Below are 17,207 nucleotides of genomic sequence, written 5' to 3' on the forward strand. Positions count from 1 at the left end.
ACAGCACTTCGGTGTCTGCATCCCTCTGTTCCAGTGACTCAGTGCAGTGTATATGTTACTCTTCATACAGGTTTGTGTAAAAATGAATTAAAATTCAGAGCACGGATTTTCTCGCTGGTTTGGTAGCAGCCTCAGAACAGGTCTCCTAGACCCTCTTTTAGAAAAGAGCCTTTCCTCACTGCTGTCGGCCAAAAAGTTACTCTGCTGCGCTGCTTGCTCCAGAGCCTGTCCAGGGCCAAACCGCCCCAGCGCCGCTGCCGGTCTCACCCAGGTGGAGCAGAGCCTCCTCCAGCTCTGCTGCTGCGAGCCTGCGGGCAGCTGGTCCTGCTGGGGCAGCCCGGCTCCAAGGAGGTGGTTGGGTCCTCTGGGCACTCTGCCCCCAGCAGGGCCAGGTCCCTCCCCAGGGCACTGCTGTCCTGCTGGGCAGCAGCTGGACGGCAGGTCCAGGCGGTGACCCGGAGTTCCTCCACGGGAGGAGTTGCTGTGGGAGGTGGGCGTGAAGCGAGGGCAGCAGCGGTCTGCAGGGCCTCCTGCGAGCTGGTTTTTGGAGTGAATATGGGGGTTGGTCCCCGGTATTCTGAGCCAAGTGCTGGTGCTTCTGCAGAGGATTTAGCTGGTTTTCACGTTTGTTTCTGGAAGATGAAGCTGGTTTTCACACTACCTGTGCTGCTGGTTGTTGGAGAAAACCTCCCAAGCCCAAGGAAACATTTGACCATGCGGCATCACGTAGCTTTGTCCCCAGCTTGTCGCTATGTCTCTGAAGAGTTGCTGCTAACTGCTCCCCTCTCTGGTCTGTGGTAATTACAGCAGCAGAAGTGGCTTATTTCCAGTTCATTATAGCATGTACTGGCAGCACGAAATCCAGAGCTGCTCCCGCCATCTGGGGGAGCGAGGCCCAGGCTTTCTGGTCCTGCTGCCATGTGGAGTGGTACCGCGGCCTTGCAGGGATGCTGCGGGGCTTCCGAAGAGCAGCGCTGCTCTGCCGCTGCTGTTCTTGCCTTGTCCCTTGCGTTGAATGAAGTTCATCTGCAACACTAAGTGAAAAAAATTAAGATATTTTGAATTCTGGCAGTTCTTGCATTATAATTAAGCTGCCTGAAAGGATGCCTCAGGGAGAACAAATGCAGCTTGGCTATTTACGGAGCTGGCCAAGGGAGAGCTTCCTTATAACTTCACTATCTTATGACCTATAAATTGTGTTTAATAGCTAATCTGTCACCTCAGGTTCCTGTATCAGAAAAGATGGTTTCCCTATTAATTTAAAATAGCTCAGCACTGTTTCTCAGTGTGGAAATATTACTCTGCTAATGCTGCTGATCACAAAAATAATTTATCACCTGTGCTCTCTGCCTCTTGCTCTGGCCCATAGATCTTCCTGGCTTAGCATTCCTCTTCCAATCATGATAGGATTTTAGTAAAAATAATCTTGAGGAAGGTTTCTCCTGCCGCTGTTTTTGGAAGTCATGAAAGGCTCATTTATTCAGGGATGCAATTTCAGTAGCAAAATGTGGTTGCTGTTGAGGGGTGCTGAGCCAGCTCTCCTCCTGTAGAAGAGATTTTCTTATCCACTTTCTTTTTATACCTGATCTCTAGATAGTGCCCAGGAAGAGGTTAATCATTTGCCTTGGAAAAAGGAAAAATACTGCGTCTGTGGGGCATAACCAGTGGGAGCTGAGCAGGAACATACCAGTTTGTCAGGGTGAGGCAAGTGTCCGGAGGGAATGTCCGGGGTGAGGGAAGCTCTATACCTTGTGCGGCTCCTGGGGGCAGATGTGTGACTTTGCCGGGAAAAGGTGGGAGGACTTCGGAGTCTTGATTCTGGGTGGGCTGAAGAGATTCGTCGCGGTCACTCTGGGCACTTATGAGGAGCCACCCCCATCCCTTGGCCACTTGACTGAAGGAGGTGCTTTCCTTCCAACCCTGATGCCAGTGTGCGTTTATACGCGCTTGTGTTCTGGAAGAGGTGGCTGGTATAGAACGGCTGAAAGAGTCGAGCTTGAACCTGCAGAGTTTGAGGTGAGTTTAACCCCAGAGGTCCGCTTGCAGTCTGAACCTTGCTGCGGAGGTGAGGTGTCTCACGCGTGCAGATCAAGCAGCTCGCTCCTTACAGCCTGTCTGGCATTCCTCGGGAGTTAGCTGGTGTCTTTCTCGGTGGTATCACACTGAAGCCTTTCTCAAGCTCTGCGGTCTTCGGATTGGAGGGAGGTAGTTGGCATGACCTGTCAGGTGCTTTTGGTTGTGCACCTTGCACTGACCTATGGGAATCCCATTTCATGGGGCAGCTCTTGGTGTTGTGCCCTGGGGCTATCGCACCCAGAACCCAGCGTGCATGCTCCTTTAACAAGCAGCAGTGGGGTCAGCTGCGTTAGGCCATGCAAGTCACAGCAAGAGGTGACAGCAAAGTCAAACAGAAGTGTGCTGTGCAGGTGCCTTCAGTGGTTGAGCTCAGAAAGCGGAAACAGAGGAAGCGCAGCTTTCTTCTGCTGGAACAGCTGAAGGGTCCCACCTGTCCGCTGCATGAACAGGAACACTAGCCCAAGGATGCACTGGGAGTGCCCAGCCAAGGACAGGAAGAGGGTGAGGCTGGTACCACAGTGTTACGCCGTTTCAAATAACAGGGCAAGTGTCCTGAGATGCTGTGTCATCATCTGGAGCAGAAGGGCGGTCTGGATCTTCACTGAGCTAGGGCGCTCGGGAGGGACGAGAGCAATCTCTGTGCAGCCACTCACCCTGACTGCTCCTTTCTGGAGGTTTGGAAGAGATGGCTGCGGTGGAACTGGGTCACAGCAGCAGCTGGGCAGCAAAGGAAATGCACATGCAGGGACCACGGAGGACTTGGGGTCAGGGCTTTGAGGGGAGCAGTTGTGCTGAGGCAGCAGATGTGTGTTAGGCAGAAGGAACACATCCCTGCTCTTGGCTCCTTGCCCTGCTGTCTGGCTCTGTGCGCTCTGGCTCTGCTGGGTGGAAGGAAGGCCTGTGTCCTGGTAGACGCAGTGGGCAAAAGAATGGGACTCTCAGTTAATTTGTCTTGTTAAGTACAGCTGTTTCTCAGTGGGAAGAACTCACGTTTTAAATGGCTGTATTTATTTTAAGACGTCCCCAGGGGACAGAGACTCCAGCTGCTGAAATTCCGTTGTCTCTGCTGCAGACCCAAGGTTATTTGGGGCTCAGTAGCAAGCAGTGTTGTGTTAAAGGACACTGATGCTGCACAGTAGGAACTCGCTCTTTGGAGCGGTAGGATTGGCCAAGCAGAGATACGTGAAGATGTTGGTGACTGCACGTTGACCTACTGGTATTGCAGGATAAGTGGCAGAGGCAACTCCCTTCTCCCAGCTGAGTGCTGGCTGCAAGTGTGTAGGTTCTCCAGCAGCAGGTATTCAACAGCTGCCTAGTCTGGAAAGAAGGGACTGCAGAGTCCTCAGAGAGGCTCAGCCTGTAACATGGTTATGTCAAGTTACACGTTCTGCTGCTGGTCTCCAGCAGTGCTTTGGCATCAGCCTGCAGGGTCTCAGCAGTCTTGCTTTGACGTGAGCTTGCTGGGTGGAGGGTGGAACAGGGTAGGCATTTGTTTGCCATTTTCTCTGCGTGAGAATATCATTATTCATCTGCTTTCTTAAGAGCTGCCGTGTGGAAGATTGTGGTGTTAGCAGGACTTGGTGTAGCTGTTAGAGCAGTCATGAGAGGTGTGGCTGCCTCCGGGGAAGCGCTGCTCTGTGAGACAGCTCAGGCTCGTCCTGGAGTGCAGTTCTTTGCAGCGATCACTTTGTTTCCTCAGTGATCTCTGCATCTTTGCAGGGCCGTCCTTCCCCTCTACCAGGGACACACACGCACACACCATACGCTTCGGAGAAAGAGAGAATCCTGGCCCTGCTCTCCAGGTCAACCCCATTCCCGCTGCCTTTCCCTGAGCCATCCTGAGGGGTGCAGAAGACCAACAGAGTGTAGGTTTTCTAGCTGGTAGGCATGGGTTTTTCTCCAGAATGGCCTTTTTGTGGCTTTGGTTTCTAGGACTGGGGCTGTCTGACTTGTTTCCTTGCATACTTGTACTAACTTTTTCTCTCTTATTCCTGCAGGCAGCATCCTCAGCCCTGAGCAGTCTGGGCCATGTGTACACAGCCATTGGGGACTACCCAAACGCCCTGGCTAGCCACAAGCAGTGTGTCCTCCTTGCAAAGCAGTCCAAAGATGAGCTCTCTGAGGCGCGGGAGCTGGGCAACATGGGAGCGGTGTACATTGCAATGGGTGATTTTGAAAATGCAGTGCAGTGCCATGAAGAACATCTTAAGATCGCCAAGGAGCTGGGGAACAAGCGTGAGGAAGCTCGAGCTTACAGCAACCTGGGCAGCGCTTACCACTACCGGAGAAACTTCGACAAAGCCATGTCCTACCACAACTATGTGTTGGAGCTGGCCCAGGAACTGGCTGAGAAGGCCATTGAGATGCGAGCTTACGCTGGCTTGGGCCACGCAGCTAGATGCATGCAGGACTTGGAGAGGGCTAAGCAGTACCATGAAGAGCAGTTGCACATCGCTGAGAGCCTGCAGGACCGAGCTGCTGAAGGCAGAGCCTCCTCCAACCTAGGTAAGGCCCTGCCATGGAGCAGAATTTGTTAGGGAATGCCTTGAGTATCAGAGCTGCTTTCCCCAGTTTCACCAGACTGTCTTCATGAATTAAAGAGCCACTTGGCAGATTGTGTGCTGGTGTAACGTATCCCATGTTCAATTATTAACCTGCTCAGGAAGGCACCAGAGAGCACAAGTTCATGGCAGAAGAGAAAAGAATAGGTAAAGTGCATTTGAAGACCTGTTCAGGTGTCAGAAATAAACATAAGTCTTGCACTAAGGCAAGATGTGATGTGGTTTATTACCTACCATTTCTTTGGGAGCTTGTCAGTTGGATATTCAATACACTGCTGCCGTGTAAGTTGGGAGACGCATGGGTCAAAGAAACAGAGCGTAGGAGTCTCATGTTCTTCTAAGGAGAGACACTGGCATCCTGCTGCAGGCTGGGAAGGACCGAATTTGATCAAAGTGAGGTCTGTTCCCACTGCTTCACAGTGCCAGATGTGGAAACAACCAAAGATGCATTTCCATCTCTGCTGTGGGATGTGGCATTTGCACACTGCTGTTCCAGCTGTTGTTAAGGATGTGTCCTCAGCTGGCTGGGAGTGGCAGAACAGGGCTGTTGCTGGTATGACAAAGTAGGCATTTGCTGGCAGCCCCTGAACCTCAGTGCTTGCAGGCTGCCCCACACTGTAAATTAGCTTCTGTTTCTGCTTGGCAGTTGGCATTTGGTTCATTTGTAGATGCTAATTGTACTCTGATGTTATCAACAGCAGGTAATTGAAAAGGGCTTGATGAATTACTTAATTTCCTTAATAGCTCAGTCTTCAGGAGCTGAATGAAGAAGATAAGGTGAACTGGAGAAAACAAAACAGTCCTAGCTTTCTAATTAGTGTTGGGAATCCCCTCCTTCACACAAAGTAGGGCAAATGTGTGAGGTAAAAGAGGTTTGTGAGGCAGAAGTGTTGGTGGGGTGCTTGGCATTGGAGAGCAGTGAGCATCGGTAACATTTCTGTTAGTGTGACAGAGCAACCCACAGGCAAGAGGGTTTGCATCTGGCTTCCCCTCACGTTTGTGTAAGGGCCTTTGCAGAGAGCAGAAGCAGACGCCTCTAGCAAAGCGCAAGCTCTATCCCCTGTCACTGCTGCCACTGTGGGGCTGCTCTTGGGGAGGTGCAGAGGTGCGGGGGATCCGCTGCTCTGTGACAGCGAGAGAGGAAATGCACTCTGGGGAGATGGAAGCTTGTCACTTGCTTTTGTGTTTCTTCCCTGCCTCAGTGCGGTGATGAGCCATCTTGGCTTTCCTGTGTTATGTCCTCCTGGGGTTTTGTGAGCCCTTTGCCACTGGCCAGGCCACAGCTCTCTTGCTAGAAGGAAGAGCTTAATTCAAGATCTGTTCTCAATTTTTAATTGCCTGTGTGTTCAGTATAGTCTGTCTCTGTGCTGCTCAGCCTCGTAAAAAAATCACAGCAAACCAGTACAGAAACGTCAGGCTTACCAATTCCCTGCACGTGCTGATACCCGCTGTCGTTGCTTTGCCTCATCCCAGATGGAAACAAGCGCTGCTGCGAAAGGGAGCAGCTTGCTCTTGTTCCTCAAGAGCTGAAGAACTGTACTCACAGTTTAAATTCTCTCACCATTTTGCTGCCTTAAAATCAGTCAAGTTGGGACTAGAAAATTCAGCTCTGTATCGTTATTAATCTTATGGTGACTTTGGATTTAATAGCAAGTAATTCTAGAAATTTTTGTAAAACAAAGAAGGGAAGCGTTTTGGTGCAGCAGAGACTGTTTTTCTTGTGCTGGATTTAAGCTTCCGTATAACTTTCAGCTGGTATGCTGACTCAGCCACTCCGCGCTTCGTATTAGAATAGTTTTCCCAGCTTCCGAGTGCAGAGATCTCACGTTTCAGCTGTTTGGCTATGTTTTTATGTCTTCTCTGTCAGAGTTAAGTTATGCTGGAGAAAGAGAACATGCAGTTCTTGTTGAGAAGGTCTGTTACTGTTGTTTAAAATGCATCCAGTACCAATTAAAAAGTCAAGTCTTAATTGTCTCTTTCATCTAATCCACATGCAAAACAAAACCTCATCAAAATAACCATGCTGACAGGCAAAAAAATGTATTTAAATGTGTGTTTCCAAGCCAGAATGTTAGAGTTGGCCTCTTTGCTGAAGCAACAGGAATTTTTTGTTTGCATTTCACGGATGTAGATGGCAGCTCTCTGAAGTGTACAATGAGTAAGAGGGACGGGGAATGTAACGCAGTCCAGCTGCTGGGGTGCTCTCCGGGAGGTGCCTTGAGCTCCGTGACTCGGTGAGCAGAAGGTTATGGGCTGAGGGCGAGTCACAAATTATCAAGCCCTTCACAAGGAGGAGATGTGGAGTTTAACCAGAAGTCTCAGACCATCAGCCTTGGCAAAGCAGATGGTGTTTCCCAATGCCGAGGCTCCGTGCAGAGAGCTGGCTCTGCAGCTCTTATCTGTCCCCACTGCAACGGAAAGAGGACACTTCACACTGTGTTTTACAATTAATCTGAAGTCGCTCCCTTGGTACTTAGCATCTCTGCAGTTACAAGAGAACTTCTGTGCCTATCTTCATGTGCTTGGTATGTTGTCCAGAGGCATCAGATGTTTTCTCTTGAAGCATTTTTGCAATTAGGCTCAAGAAATGATGGTTGCATTTGGCCGTCTCTTCCCCCATTGATGAAGGACTCGCCCGAGACCCCCTTTCCCTCATCTCTTGCCACTCCCAGGCATGCTCATCCAGCCAGCTGCATTGCACAGAGCACACATCAGATGGTGGATGTAGTCAGGCTCTCCTGTCCCCGCCAAGAAGGGGCGGGGATGTGGTGCTCCCGCCATGTGGGTGAGCTTCAGAACCACTTTTGCTCTGTTTCAACTTTCATCATGTTCGTATTCCATTCCGATAGCGCAGGCTCCATCAAGAGTGGTGTCACCTCAGTCCGAGCTGGAGGCCGTGGTGCAGCTGTGACCCCATCGCGATGCAGAGGTGTGTTCACTGGCTGATGCTAGTGGGAGACCGCAGCTCCCTTTGACTTCTGCTGTAACCGCCCACGGGGCTCCAGCGCAGGAGCTGCAGAGGCTGTTCCAAAGTTAGCCTGACTCAGTTTTCCTGAATTGGAAAAGTCGGTGATTTGCATGGGCAGAATGTAACTTTTGTAATTATTTTGCTGTGTCATACAGATTTCTACTGAGTCCTAACTGTATTCATCATTAAGGAAAAAAGCTTGTGAATTAATGCCATTTGTGCCGGTTGTGGTGCTTTGCGCTCTATAAGGCAGTAAAGACTGTCTCTGGCCATCTCCCCTCCTGTCTGCTGGGTTCTTGTCTTGGGTCTGTTCTGCTCGGTGTGCTGTTCCAGAGTGGAGTCCGGCTGCCTGACCAAAAGGCTGTCTTCTCCTTGGCAGTCAGTAATTATAGCTGTAAGAATGAGTCAGAATGCTGATGTTTTGAAGTGACAGCGTGTTTCTGGATCCTCTTCCTTAAGTGCCACAACAGATGGGTGACAGCTCAAGCACACTAATGTGATAGCAAGCTCCATGGGTGAGGAGAGCACAGCTTTGTGCTCTGTTAAGGTACTTGGTTTTCTCCTGGGTATCTCTTGGTAAACATTTGCTCACTGTTTTTCTCCTTTCTTGGCAGTAAAGAGGCTGGCTAAAACATTTAGAACTGTGAAGGCTGCATCTCCCATCCATCTACGAACCTCATCTTTGTTTGTTGAGGAATGCACAAAGAGAGAGTATATTTGGTAGGTGGTGATTTTGGAGTCTTTGACAGAACCTTTCCTTCTTGGGCCGTCCTTTGTTTCTACCCCCGGCAAGCGATGGAAGCATACTGGGAGGTGCTGTGTGGGGTCTCTTACCAGGTTCCTCTTTTCCCAGGAGCAACCCTAATTTTTTAGATTAAATTCTGGAAATTTACTTGAGCAAGGCTTATGACAGCGAGGAGCTTGTTTGGTGGGCATCATATCCAGGGTGAAATTCCATCCATAGCCTCTCCAGTGGCAGCACTGGCTGTTCAGTAAACTGGTGTCCTAACCTCTAGTATGAATTTTATTCTCTTGCTGCCGTTTGCCTTTCAAAGCCATGCTCTGTGACTCATTTGCCATCTTCCTCTCCTGCTTCCGCCTCCTTGACACGGGACAGGAGAGGTTGGTGTCCAGGGGCAGGAATTCCTGTCGTCTCCAGCCTCAGATACTCCTTTTCTTACTTATTGTCAAGTACAGCAGAAGTGGCTTTTGGAGAGAGTCTGGGTTTGGTCAGCATCCCCGACACCCTTCCTCCGTTGTGAGTTCTTCCACGATGAGGGAGAGAGGTAATTACAGTGAGCACAGGACTTCTCACGAGCATCCTCATCTTTCCTCACCGACTCCTGCGGATGCAGCATCTCCGGTTGTCAGCGGTAGTTTAATGCTATCCACTGCGCAGTTACTTTTCTTGTTCCTCACAGTGGAGTTTTTTCAGGATGCTTAAGCTTTGAGGCTGAGCTGTGTCATCCTATCTGCTCACTAGGGCTTCCTAAATGACCTTGGATACCAAAGATTTTTCCTTCTCTATCAATTCAGCTGAGTATTTGCCAAAATGCTGCCAATCCAGTGCTGCCAGAGATGTCAATCCAAGGAGGGTAAGAGGGCTGAGATGGAAAAATAGGAAAATAAGGAGAGGAACCCACCATCTCAAGGCTGGTGATCCACGGGTGGCTGTAGGAACCTCAGCCTGATGGGACATCTTGTGCTTTTGCACACAGCAGTGGTCTGTCCTGAGGACTGCAATGGCTAATAGATACGCTAGTACAAGAGCTATGTAAAAGGAGTTTTTTGGAAACCAGCTAAAGTACAGATTTCACACCAAGGTCCTGACATCTTAATGCGTTTTTTTAATGTACTGGGTGCTAAAAGCAGGAACTTGCATTCCGCACTGCTGCGACACCTCTTGCAGGCAGGCAGCTCTGCAGATGTTTTTCTCAGCTTAAATTTTCCTGTCTCACTGCCGTGCGGACAACAGAAGCACCAAATCACAGGCCAGACCTGCCTTGGTGTCATCTTGGTTTCTGAGCTATTAACTGGTCTAGATTTGAAGAGCTGCTTACTGAATGAAGTACTTACTGCATGTTCCAGATGAGCAGAATCCCTTGCAGCCCAAAATGAGCCCCTCTCAGTCCTCAGAGGCATCTGGTCTGTTTCTTGCAGTTGTTTTGTTGCCAGAGATTGCAGCTAAGGAGTTTGCATCGTGGAAGACATGGGAAAGAATGTGGAACAGCTCACGCTCGACACGGTTCGCAGATAAAACATACATGAAACTAGTAGCAAGCTGTAGAGTCAGCATCCCCTCAGAGCAAGCCGCCTGCCTGCAGTCCAGGGCCATGGCTGTCTCCCGCTCTGACGGGAGTTTTGTTTACGGGCAGAGCTGGAGGTGGGAGAACAGTTGCTGTTTGGTGGGAGGGAGGCAGAGCAGGATGCTTGGAGGTGAAGGCAGGGCTGGCAGCTTGTGCAGGAAGGGATGGAGCGGGCTCAGATGGGAGCCCACTGAGCAGCCACAGCTCGGCAGGGGGGTGAGCTGGGTGCCCGCCCTCGTTTCCAGGCTCGCGAGGTGCTAGCAGCCAGCCTGTGGAGCCCACTTGTCTCTGCCAGACTGTGTCCCCGTAGTCTCTGTAAGATCTGGGGGGGTGTTTCCAGCCGTGCAGTGGGAAAGGTCCACATGCAGTTCTGAGTTCCTCCAGGTGTCTGACCTCCCAGCCAGTCCTCCTGCCTGCCCTGTTACTGTGAGTATTTCGGTCCGTTGGCACCTGCAAACCTCAGCAAGTTGTGGCTGGTAACTCCTGGCAGTGTCCTGGTGGTACTTGTCCAACTCTGTTCCTTCAGAAGTAAGGCTGTATTTTATTTCTCAGCATGGCACGCTTGGGATTAATGAAGCATAAGGAAATGATCTGTGACTGTACTTCTATAGAGAGACTTGCTGATGAGTTTGTTCATGTCCTGCAGCAGCCTCTTCTGCCTGGGGTATCACTGGTGATGTCATGATTGGGTGGTGTAAGCATTTTTGGAGGGTGGCCTAAGAGCAGATGTGCAGTGTGCTGTGTAGCAGCCAGGCAGCGCAAGCTGCAGCTCATGGAGGCAAACAATGTGTTTTTGAGACAGCATATGCTCCAGCCACAGGGGATGTCCATGTTCCCTGTGGAATTCCTTGGCACGTGAGGGATTGTTGCTGCCCTCAGGTAGCCTCCCGGAAAAACTGTAGCAGCTACAGGGGGAATCAAAGACTAACCTGAGAGAAGTGGAAGATGCCTCCTACAGCATCGAATCCTTTCTCCTGTTCTCCTGTTACGTGCCATGTAACACAAACACGTGTAAACTAACCCCCAGCCGTTTTAACAGTAACGATTGTTTGCGTCGCTCTCCGACTGTAGGGCTGTTCTGGAGCCTTGGCACTCTGATGGTGGAAATAATTTCTGGGGTTGATGTCCCCCTGTGGTTACACCAGCACTGGTCTGTAAATTGATTAACTCTTCCGCGTCCAACAGGAATGACAGTGGTTTTTCTTTACTGGAAATACATCAACTCCCTGAAGAGCTGCTTCTCATTTCCAGATGATGACTCCATGCCCTTGTAGTCTTGGAGAGCTTGTCTTTCCATCTTTCCATAGTCCACTGCTGATTTTCATCATCCCATTCTTGTTGCTCTGGTACATAAGGTTGTCCAGTCCTTTCTCCATAATAATACCATCCTTCTCTGTGTCACCCATGCTTCTTAACTGGGCTTCATCGGTACCTCTTAAGTGGCACTCGCTTACTTTGTGCCAAAGTCACCACTAAACATTTTTAGTAAGGTTTGTCCTCTCTGCCTTCTGTTAATTAAGAGAAATCTCATCAAAGAACAGGTTATCTAGGTGGTCAACTGAACTCAGATTTGCCTTTAACCTGTTTCCTGTCCTCTCTCCCGTTCATGGTGAGTTCAAGCTGAGTGCTTTCCCACACCCGTTTCCTCAAAGGAGGAGAGTGGTGCTGGTGGAGAGCCATGGCACGTCTTGTCTCCTTGAGGAGTCTGTCCCTTTAGCAGTAGAGATTAGGAAAAGCTTGTTCATCCCCTTATTCTGTTTTTTATCCCTGTTTTTTTATCCCTGTTTTTTCAGGGGTGGTTTTCTGTGAGCCGTGTTTAGCTTTATCACAGGTGGGACCCGCTGCGTTGTGTCTTGCTGAGCAGGGCCTGGCTGCCTGTGCTGGAGTCGGGACACCTCGAGGTGCTGCCAGGGAGAGACATGACATTCAGGAGACCCAGCCGTGGGAGCGCAGGCTCCTTGAGCAGCACTGATTCCGCCTGCTTCCAGCTCAGACACCTCTTGCTCTTTCCAGATTTAGCTAGTTCCATCTTTTTTAATTTCTGAAGCAATGGGATGTGTTCACAGTGATTGTTCATTGCAGTTTCTAAGTTATGTAGCTTTCTGCCCAATCCAGTTCCACGCTTTGTAATTATTTTGTGTTTTTTCTGCAGAAGTCGGCGGTCTTTCCTATGAGTGCTCTGCTGGCCACTGAGCCCCAGCCCTGGCCCTGTCTCCAGATAGGAGATGGAGGACCAAAGTGTATGTGTGGAGTCACTTAGCTTAGTTCATCTCCTCCTTGCTGTCACTGCCTTCCTTCATGATATTGGAGGGAGCCGTTGGTATGCGTCAGCCAGAGGTGCAGTAGCTAACGCTGTTAGTTAGAGCCAGAGGCTCACTGGAGCTGAGGAAGGGTTTGGCCACGACCTGGACTAAGACACCAGAGAGCTGGTCCCTCTTGCCGTGAGCTCTAGCTTTGATCATGGTTGCATTGCAGGGGGAGAGAAACGAACTGTCCTCAGCAGCCAGGTGTTTGCTGTTTGGATCCTGGTTTGTGCTGCCCATGTTTTCTCAGTTGCCTTCTCCTGAAGCCTCACGGTAGTAGGAAAATGAGCAGAACTTTTGAATGACTTGCTATGATATAGAAATACAGGTAATCCAGCCAGAATGCTTCATGCTGACATCGTGGAACTTGGGTTTTCAATCTATCTGCAAGGTTCAAATTGCCTCCTGTAAGCAAATGTCAGCCCTCATGTTCCAGGCTCATGTGAAAAGCCTCTGTCCTCAAATTCCTCTTCAAAAGTACTAACCAAGAGGAGGCTGATGCACAGGGCCTGGTCACAGAATGCTGCACTTGCCAGTGACTGGGGAGGGCAGCTGCCTTCTGACCCTCCACATTTCTTCCCGCTCAACACCCTTGTGATACAGACATGGAAATCGGAAGCTATTTTCTTTTGGGGGTAGGGAAGGACCTGAAGTTCTCCTCAGGTATCGAGTAACTGTGACCAATGTGCAGGGTGTGTTGCCTCAGTCAGTGGCTCCTGGATCTCCAGCCCTGCTCACGAGTGCCTGCAGCCTGTATTATTAGCACAGAGTGAACTGAAGCTGGAGTTGTTGCAGCAGATTTGGAGTTCCTCCTCCCATGTCTCATAACAAGTACAAGATGGTTTGACTGAAACTCAAAAGCAAGTGCAGATGCTCAGTTTGTTGAGTATGAGCCTTGGAGTCATCAGATGCCACTGATGGGAAAAAAAAAGTAGCTTAATTAAAAAAGGAGACGGGCATTTTATAAGGGCCAACTGTCCAGCTGCAGTGAACTTGTGTTCGTGTGTGATACAAACCTGGCTCTGGGCTTTGCCTTACCGGAGCCAGGAAGCAGCTTGTTTGAGGAGGGCCGTGCCATGCTGGCTGTGCCACGCCTGCTCTGCTGGGGACACTGCACGGTGCTGTGGGGAAGGGATGGATCTGCCTCGTGTGGAGAGCTGGGGAGAGGGCCGGGCCATGAGCTGCAGGGAGGTGCTGGCATGGCAAGGTGTTACAGAAGGGTTCGCATGGAGGAGGGTTTTTGCTGAGCCCGTTTCTGTTACTTTTCAGGCATCATTCACCAGATGAAAGGCGACTATGACACCGCGCTGCGGCTGCATAAGACGCATCTGTCCATAGCTCAGGAGCTCAGTGATTACGCGGCCCAGGGCCGGGCCTATGGCAATATGGGCAACGCTTACAACGCTCTCGGCATGTACGACCAGGCTGTCAAGTACCACCGGCAGGAGCTGCAGATCTCTATGGAGGTGAACGACCGTGCTTCTCAGGCATCTACTCACGGGAACTTAGCAGTTGCCTATCAAGCGCTGGGCGCCCATGACCGTGCCCTGCAGCACTACCAAAATCACCTCAACATTGCCCGGGAGCTGCGAGACATCCAGAGCGAAGCACGGGCCCTCAGCAACTTGGGCAACTTCCACTGCTCACGAGGAGAGTACGTGCAGGCAGCCCCTTACTATGAGCAGTACCTGCGCTTGTCCCCAGAGCTGCAGGACATGGAAGGGGAGGGGAAGGTCTGCCACAACCTTGGCTACGCCCATTACTGCCTTGGGAACTACGAGGAAGCTGTCAAGTACTATGAGCAGGATCTTGCTTTAGCAAAGGATCTTCACGACAAGCTGAGCCAAGCCAAGGCCTATTGCAACCTGGGCCTGGCCTTCAAAGCCTTGATGGACTTCAGCAAAGCGGAGGAGTGTCAGAAGTACCTGTTGTCCCTGGCCCAGTCTCTGAACAATTCCCAGGCCAAATTCCGAGCTCTGGGGAACTTGGGGGATATTTTTGTCTGTAAAAAAGACGTAAATGGTGCAATAAAGTTTTATGAGCAGCAGTTGAGCTTAGCCCATCACGTTAAGGACAGGAGACTGGAAGCCAGTGCCTATGCAGCCTTGGGCACTGCATACAGAATGATACAGAAGTGTGACAAGGCTTTAGGTTACCACACGCAGGAGCTGGAGGTGTACCAGGAGCTGGGAGATATGCCAGGTGAATGCAGGGCACACGGCCACCTTGCTGCAGTGTACATGTCACTCGGGAAGTACACCATGGCCTTCAAGTGCTACGAAGAACAGCTGGAGCTTGGGCAGAAGCTGAAGGACCCCAGCATAGAAGCCCAAGTCTATGGTAACATGGGCATCACCAAGATGAACATGAACGTGGTGGAGGAAGCCATTGGCTACTTCGAACAGCAGCTGGCCATGCTGCAGCAGCTCAGTGGAAATGAGTCTGTGCTGGATCGGGGCCGCGCGTACGGGAACCTGGGAGATTGCTACGAGGCTCTGGGGGATTTCGAGGAAGCTATAAAGTACTACGAACAGTACCTGTCTGTGGCTCAGAGCCTGAACCGTATGCAGGACCAGGCGAAGGCGTACCGCGGCCTGGGCAACGGGCACAGGTAAGCAGCGCTGCGCGGGTGTTCCAGTGACAGGCGGAGAACTACAGGTACAATGGGAGTGTTGGCTTACCAACAGGAGTGTTTGTGTGGCTGTGAACATGTGCCCGGGGAGGTGGCGTAGGGGCGAAGAGCAGAGACCTCAGGGTGTGAGGACTGTGTTGCTAGCTCAAGTAATGAAGCTGGTGTTGCTCTGCCCTGAGAGGAAGAGAAGTTTATGGGATGGCAGAAGAAGGAGGCTGACAGAAAGGTGCTAGGGATGTCTCCTGGGGGGCAGTGTCTGTCCGGGCCTGGAAGGTTTGAGCTGGTGTCTAGAGGAAATGGTAGAACATCTTCCAAGAAAATACTGGCCAAACAAATGCTGTGGTTTTCTTCCCTCGTAGGGCTATGGGAAGCTTGCAGCAGGCTCTGGTGTGCTTTGAGAAGAGGCTTGTGGTGGCACATGAGCTGGGGGAGGCCTTTAACAAAGCCCAGGCCTACGGGGAGCTGGGGAGCCTGCACAGCCAGCTGGGGAACTACGAACAAGCCATTTCTTGCCTGGAGCGCCAGCTGAACATTGCTCGAGAGATGAAGGACCGGGCTCTGGAGAGCGACGCTGCCTGCGGCCTCGGCGGGGTCTACCAGCAGATGGGGGAGTACGACACAGCCCTGCAGTACCACCAGCTCGACCTGCAGATTGCAGAGGAGACCAACAACCCCACGTGCCAGGGCCGGGCCTATGGGAACCTGGGCCTGACCTATGAGTCCTTGGGCACCTACGAGAGGGCGGTGGTGTATCAGGAGCAGCACCTCAGCATCGCAGCGCAAATGAATGACCTTGTAGCCAAAACCGTGTCTTACAGCAGTCTGGGCAGGACTCATCACGCCTTGCAGAACTACTCCCAGGCTGTGATGTACCTGCAGGAAGGTGAGAGGCTGAATTACGCAGCGCAGTACGCAGTGGAAGGTGCAGGGGACTAGGAGGGAGGCCTGGAAACAGGGAAGGAGTGAGGTATGTGAGCGTGGCACTAAGGGGATGTGTTTGACAGCAGCCTGTGATGCTAAAGCTACTGCAGACATCCATAGCTCCTGTTGAGCGTCTGTGTGAGTAGTGTCCGTTGAGCTGCTCTGGTCAGCACGGAACCTTCCTGGTGTCTTGTAATCGAAGCGTGGCAGGCACGATCTGTGCCTCCCCGGGGGCATCTCAACTAACTCTGAGCTTGAACCCAGATCACACCTGGCAGAGTCTCTTCGTAAAGCTCCTTTGTGCCTGGAGGCACCTAGAAGGTGTAAGCCTCTGTAAGCAGCACTGCATTCCAGGAGCTGGCTCTGGGAAAACCACGTCAGGTTGTGCTGGGTCTCTCTGATCCTGAGAGCACGTCTCAAGCTGATGTGTGCATTGCTGATAGCCACCTGGATTTTCCTTCTGTGTTCAAGTGGGAGTGAAGCCAGGTGGGTGAGAGTACTCTAAGCTGTGAGTGAAAACAAGTTGAGTTGGACAGAGAGGTGAGGGAGGTTCAGCCCTCTGTGTCCGAGAGCCGTCTGCCACTGCCGAGCGCCAGGGCCAGCGCTGGCTTGAGTTGTGCTGCTGCAAGAGATTCCAGCAGGCAAGCAGGATCTGCTCGAGGTGGGGGCTCTCTGATGGAGGAGATGAGCAGCATAGCTGGAGTGTGTGAAGCTGGAAGCCAAAGGATTAATTACGTCAGTGAGCCTGGTTTTCCTGAACCTGACCTTGCCAGGATTCCGGCATGCTGAGGGAATTCAACGAAGTTGGAAAGGGAGAAATTAAGTACAGCTCCTTCTCCTGGTGTGGTGCAGAATTCCTGAGAGGCCCACAAATGCCAGCTGATGCTGCGCCGTGTGGCCGCAGCCAGGGCCTCTGCTCCCCAGGCTGTGGCAGGAGGTGTCCCTGTTGTCAGGAGGGCCCAAGGGGGTGAGACATTTGGAGCATGATGGAAGAGGGGACGACACAGGAGGTGCTGCTGGAAATGAAACGAGCTCCAGGTCATTCATGCCTCTGCTCTGGCTCCGTACATAAAGCGTGCACAGCCTGGCAGAAGTGCTGGGGAGACCTGGTGGAAACTGAACCACGAATGTGGCAAGAGGTGTCTTTTCTGGCAGGGTTTGGCAGCGCACCGTGATTGTGTTTGTCTGTCTGTCTGTCTTTTAAAGGTTTAAAAGTCAAACTTCCCAGTAGGGGCTTACCGTGTGTGTCTCCGGGGTCTGCACCTTGACCTCACTTAGGGAGGTCTTGGTCCATGAAAATCTGACGTGCTGAGACACCTCTCACCCTGGTACCAGTTCGAGTACCAGCAGCAGCTGCCTGGCACTGGCAATGCCCTGCTCAGCATCCCACAGCTTGGCAGCTCCGTGCTGCCCCTGCTGCCACGGGAGCCCTGAAGGCCC

At 51.5% G+C, this 17,207-nt stretch overlaps 1 protein-coding gene across 1 annotated transcript in view; it reads left to right on the forward strand.

Annotated features, from left to right (window-relative positions):
* Positions 1–4,073: 4,073 nt before the first annotated feature.
* The window catches only part of LOC104497516 (tetratricopeptide repeat protein 28), a gene marked incomplete at both ends in the record, with an annotated part of 21,402 nt that continues 8,268 nt past the window's right edge, over positions 4,074–17,207 (forward strand). Inside the window, 3 exons of the mRNA XM_010140780.1 lie at positions 4,074–4,581; positions 13,484–14,825; positions 15,206–15,729. Of these exons, the coding sequence (XP_010139082.1) occupies positions 4,074–4,581; positions 13,484–14,825; positions 15,206–15,729 (2,374 nt within the window). The remainder of the gene's footprint in view (positions 4,582–13,483; positions 14,826–15,205; positions 15,730–17,207) is intronic.

This window comes from Buceros rhinoceros, unplaced genomic scaffold (genome assembly GCF_000710305.1).
Source record: "Buceros rhinoceros silvestris isolate BGI_N320 unplaced genomic scaffold, ASM71030v1 scaffold24727, whole genome shotgun sequence".
Taxonomy (NCBI): Eukaryota; Metazoa; Chordata; class Aves; order Bucerotiformes; family Bucerotidae; genus Buceros; species Buceros rhinoceros.